Source organism: Parasteatoda tepidariorum, chromosome 10 (assembly GCF_043381705.1).
Source record: "Parasteatoda tepidariorum isolate YZ-2023 chromosome 10, CAS_Ptep_4.0, whole genome shotgun sequence".
Classification (NCBI taxonomy): Eukaryota; Metazoa; Arthropoda; class Arachnida; order Araneae; family Theridiidae; genus Parasteatoda; species Parasteatoda tepidariorum.
Genome location: NC_092213.1, coordinates 62,916,521 through 62,922,077, shown reverse-complemented (window position 1 = coordinate 62,922,077; position 5,557 = coordinate 62,916,521). Strand labels below are relative to the sequence as shown.

The 5,557-nt window shown below is 31.4% G+C and overlaps 2 protein-coding genes across 2 annotated transcripts in view; both read right to left on the bottom strand.

Moving 5' to 3' along the window:
- LOC139426871 (uncharacterized) overlaps nt 1–306 on the bottom strand; it is a 2,559-nt gene extending 2,253 nt beyond the window's left edge. The window contains exon 1 of the mRNA XM_071186988.1: nt 262–306. Coding sequence (XP_071043089.1) covers nt 262–306 — 45 coding nt within the window. The remainder of the gene's footprint in view (nt 1–261) is intronic.
- Nucleotides 307–3,551: 3,245 nt separating this feature from the next.
- On the bottom strand, nt 3,552–4,595 carry LOC122270734 (uncharacterized). Its single transcript, XM_043049241.2, has one exon. The coding sequence runs from the start codon at nt 4,593–4,595 to the stop codon at nt 3,552–3,554; it is 1,044 nt and encodes a 347-aa protein (XP_042905175.1).
- Nucleotides 4,596–5,557: the final 962 nt, after the last annotated feature.

The window sequence follows — 5,557 nt, the reverse complement described above, 5'->3', positions numbered from 1 at the left end:
CAGTTTGGATTTAACCACTGAACCACAATAAAATAAAATCCTTTTTATTATTACAATTTGTGTAATTATTGTTGAATTCGAATCAGTACTCAAGTCATTTTACATGAATACTTGAAAGGATCAAAGAAAAAAGACAATCGGAAAATAACTCGGAATAAGGAAGCTATTGAGCAGTTTGAAAAATGTAAAAATGATTTGGCAAATGTTGCTGTTCTGCCTCATCCAAATTCTAAATTACCACTTTTACAAATTCTGAATTACCACACGCAGTCGGACCAGTTGATTGACTCCACCAACTTTAAACATGCACCGAAATTTAGTAAATCTGGAAGAAGACTGAAGATTCCAGAGAAACTGAACTTGTAAACTATTTTTTAATTTAAAATCATTCTAGTTTTGATCATGCCTCATAATCAAAAGGTGGGAGGATTATAAAGAGCGATGAAAGATCATTTAATTGAAAACGACAATAAATTAAAAAGCGATGGGCGATCTAGTTACGCCACTGATGTTTTTTCTGTTTTGTTCTTTGGTATGATGTTCTTTTCTGTTAACAACTTTTAATTATTTTAAACGCAACAGTGCTAAGTTTTTTAACGTTGGTATTGGCAGTTTTTTTAAAAATAGAGTTGCGTTTTATTCAGTTCTACTTCGTGTTTTAACACCAGGGTCAGTTCTCTATGCCCGGCTAAGATGTCTTAAGTACTTTATTATGAAAATATGGATGTGTAGGAATGTCACATGTCTGTTCATCTTATTTTTTAAAGAGTTGCAAATGGCAACGAGTGAGAAAAACAGGTAAAAAATAATAATAAAAATGGTTGTTCTAAAAAATGTCTTCTGATTATTTGACTAGCCCTTGATTCCCACATTGGATCTGATTGAGACTGGATCATTCCATTTATTTCAAAGGTGGGGAAAGTAGAAATTGCTACGCATCACTTCGGCGCACGTGCTATACAGTAAATCCGATTGCAATATCTTCTTTGAAGACACATAAGCTCCTATTCTGTCTGTAAGCAGATTTTTAAAATTAAAATGACGGCGCCATTTACCAATTTCGGACTTAAATATATATTAACTTATACATTTCTGATAAGTTTTAAATTNATATATGGAAAACATCTCAGCTGTCCAGTTTGTGAGGAAACAAAAATTTAAAAACGCAGAACAGTTCTTTAATTTTACGAATAAAAAAATTATTTTTTAAAAACACCTTTTAATTAGCTATTAAATATCACAATTTCTATTTAGAGGGAAATAAAACCACACACACCGTGATGGCGAACATGGCTACACGGTCCCTTTAATTGATAAGTACCTTTATAAAATAATAATTTTATCTTATGAAAGAAATTATATTATAATTTTATTTTATGAAAGAAAAATATCAAAAGAGTTCAAATACATTTATTTAATGAGATTACCTCAAGAAAATGAAAATAACGCCACAAAAGTTTATAAATGGATAATTTTCACCAACAATCTGAAATGATAAAGTAAATATGAAGAATATTATAATTTTCCAATAGAAACAATAAGTTATTTGTTTGACACACATATTAAAGATGGCACTATCACATTAAATTATGAATTTGAAGCGTAAGTAAAATAAATATTTTGACTTGTAACTAAAATGCATAACATATACCTTTCTGATCTAAGTTTTAAAATTTGAAGTTTTCACTTAATTATTCTAATGCACCAAGTTTTGAAAAAAAAAGATCAGGGAAAAAAATCATAACCATTCATGGAATATATGAGTTTTAAAACATATTAAAATTATTTCACCAGGAGCAAAAAAGAGCCATAATTACTTTTATGCATTATCGGCCAACGATTTTCGCCAATTTAAAAAAATAATTTTGTCTGTCGTTCAAATTTAAATATTTTCTCATTTTTTGTATGAATAAGTTATATTTGTATTTTCTTTGTGATCAATTACTATGAAAAATAAATTTGAAAGATAGCGAAATAATGGCGAATAAGTATCTTTTTTTGGCAGAATTTCCGCAATAGCACTGATACTAAAATGGCTGGCTGTTTCCTATTGTCAACAGCTGAACCGTGTCATGTTAGAAACTAAAAAAATAATCGCAAAAATTGGTTAACTTAAAGACTACAAGGAGGAAACAGCTATTTTTTTTTTTTTAAATTAATTGCCAGTACAAAAACTGTGCAGTTTCGCTTGGTAATTGGCCAATTTCACTGACTTACTGAATTATACTGAAATTATATATTTCATATTATAAAAATTAAGCATATAGTAGAAAGGAATTGCTTTGAAAATATTGAATTCTGAGTTCATTTGTCCTTTTATCTATTTTTGTTGTTGTTTTCTTTTAGGAATTTTGAATTCCCTTTGAGGATATATTTTTTTATTGGAAGGAATAGCTTTCCATTCTTCAGAAGTGGGTAATTCTGAATTGTTAAACGCTTGCATTAGAGCACGAATATTTTTTAAACCATCTTCAATTTGTTGTAAATTTTCAAATGACTGAATGGATTGGGCATCACTAGATATATCCTTGCAATATTGTTCTATAGCTAATTTTTTCTCATTCATGTCTTTCCGAGGTTTTTTATTCATCTGCTTTAAAATAATGTTCTTTTCAGTATTCTTAGAAATTTCGTCATCAGTAACCAGCATATTCTCCTCGGATGTACTAGGGCAAATATCCTCTTCGACTTTTTTGCACACGTTTTTAAATTTTTGGCATACGAAGTGAATATGCTTGCAGATTACGTATCTTATACTAAAGTCTACACAGCTGCACGACATAGTGCGATTGCATATATTGCAATCTATGCATGCAGTAGTGCAACTACAGCTACTGCTCTCTTTTTCCACTTCATATGTAAAAATTTTTCCATCTTCCTCTTTTGATACAATATATTGTCCATCATTCATCTGCATAGCTGAATACATACTGGCATCCATTTTAGTGCTTTCCAAATGGCGTTTCATAATAAGTTTGACGCGGTTCGTCAGCTTACCGCGTTCAATAGCGATAACCCTATTGATAAGTTTTTTTGCCATTGCCTTCATTACTGTCTGTAAGAATTTGTCCAGTCTTTTCATAACAACACCGCCAGATTCCTCATATTTGATTTGGCGGTGCCACCGTTCTAACTTCATATTCGTATTTATTTTTAAACCCTTTCTAAAGCAATATGCCCATTTTTCTGCTCTGTACATGTAATACTCCTGAAAATAGCTGAGAAAAGCTTCTTCCTCTTCGTATTGTACAAAAAAGTTTTCAGCTAACTTTGAAAAAGTAATTTCATCCAATTCATGTATTATCAGCTTCATGTCTTTTTTCATGTTTTCTCGAACCACTTCATTTTTTACTTTGGAGTTGAGGTTTTTATTTAAACTTTTCATAACATGCCAGGAACATAGCAAATGTCGCGGTTCGTCTTTAAAAGATTTCACCCAGGCATTCAAAAATTTTGTTGTGTCATCGGTCATCATGACACGGGTTACAAAACTTGACAATCTTTGTTTAACAGCTTCAAAAAATGGTTCTAAACTGTCAGAAGCAATTCTCTTAGAGAAGAAAATCGGTCATCATGACAATTTTCTTCTTTAAGAGAATTGCTACTGGCAAACCCTCGTGGTTTTCCCCATGGACTAAAATTGTAGTTAGGTGAAACCCATACTGGTTAGTGCCATGGGTGTCATCTAACATGATGCACTCTTTTCCATAAAAATCCATTAACTCAATTTGAGATTCAGTGGCTATTCCTAGCAAAAATTCTTCTTCTTCAATTCCTGGATATTGATTTAGTTTTTCACCGATCGGCTTGTATATTAGAACAGGATTACTTTCTTCCTGCATCATTTTCTTCACAGTTATATCAACTGCCATAGCATCATTGTTATGCATAATATTGCTAACATTAAAACCTTGAACAACATTGTAAATATCCTGACGTGTAGTAAGTCCTAATCGCTTCGTTGGCGAGAACTGGGCTTGAATTTTGTCCATCACAACACTTATTGGTATCCCAACATCTAGCATATTAGCCAACGTTGCACGGTCTTCTTTTTGCAAGGGAAGTTTTCCTACTTCGCATTTATGACCTGCATGAGTTGATTGATATTGCACAGTTATTTGAGTAGCTTCGTGAACAGTTTCTTTAGTAGCGATCATTGCTGGACAAGTGATGCTAGTTTTTATAGATCCTGTATATTTCGAACGTCTTTTCCTTTCTATTTCACAAAGTTTGTAAATACCACTTCTGTGACATCTGTAATACCGAGTTTCTGAATTTTCCTTTAGTAATGAGTTTTTTAAGATAAAAGAAGAGACAGTTTGCTGCTCGATGTCACTTTTCCACTGGTCAAAATCAGATTGACAAAAAAATACCTTATCATGAAAAGTTAATTTAATTTCAGGATGTTCCGTTTTTATATGCTTATGGAGATCTATAATTGTTCGGATTTTTAAACTGCATAGACCACAAACTTGGTTGCAAGTTGCATTATTTATAGAGTGAACATTTCTTTCATGCCGGCGTAGATTACTGTTTTTGGAAAAAGTTTGAACACAACGTGCACAGGAAAATTTATTCACTTTTTGCGAGTTCATGTTGTCAATATTTTATCCTTATCCATGTGATCATTAACCAAGTTCTGTTCCGAGTCGTCAACATTATTTTCCAAAATCAATACTTTATCCGTATCCATAAATTCATTACCTAAGTTCTGTTCCGTGTAGTCAACATAGTTTTCCGAAGGTGGCACTAAAAAGGGCCTCTTTGTTTTGAAATCATTGGACATAGCACAATGTTAGCAATCAAAACAACGCGTTATGTATAAACTTGATAGCCAAGGATGAGAACATGAGAGTCAAGGTTGCCAGACTTTGAAATTAAAAAGTACTACAACTTTATCTGAAAAAATACCATAAAATACTACATATTTTTGAACGCTATCTGCTGCAGTAATTTGGAAGTATAAATAATATTAAAAGGATAAAATGCTATTAAATGGATAATAATACTATTAGAAAGATAAAATAAAAGGATATTTTACTAAGAATAAAATAATTTTAAAATAGAAAAACAATTGTATTTTCCCTTTTGTGCACTTTAACTTCAGGTGAACGCGTAGTAACAAAGATTTAAATCAACAATTTTGTCTAAAAAGAATTGTGTGTATCATAAATGTCTCTTGTGCATTGTAAATGATTTATAACAAATTTATAGAAAATCAAACATTAAAAAAAAATCCCATTTTCATAACATATTCTACATAGGAAGAAAAAGCGTAAAGTCTGTTTTGGTTGCACAAAAAGCAAGTTATATTAATAATCTACAAACAAGGAATAAATCAACTTTTATTTCTTACAATCATCACTAGATAAAGTGACTAGTACAAAACGAACGGTTAGAGGTACAGCTTGATTTCCACGGCGACTGCTATTTAAAACATCGCCAAGCTCGAATAATTTGCATTTAGTTTGTGGCTTCCATATCTAACAGTTTATCATGGTCACTGTATCCAGTAGTCTTATTTCAAAAATCGCTTTTTACTTCAAAAAACTAGAGT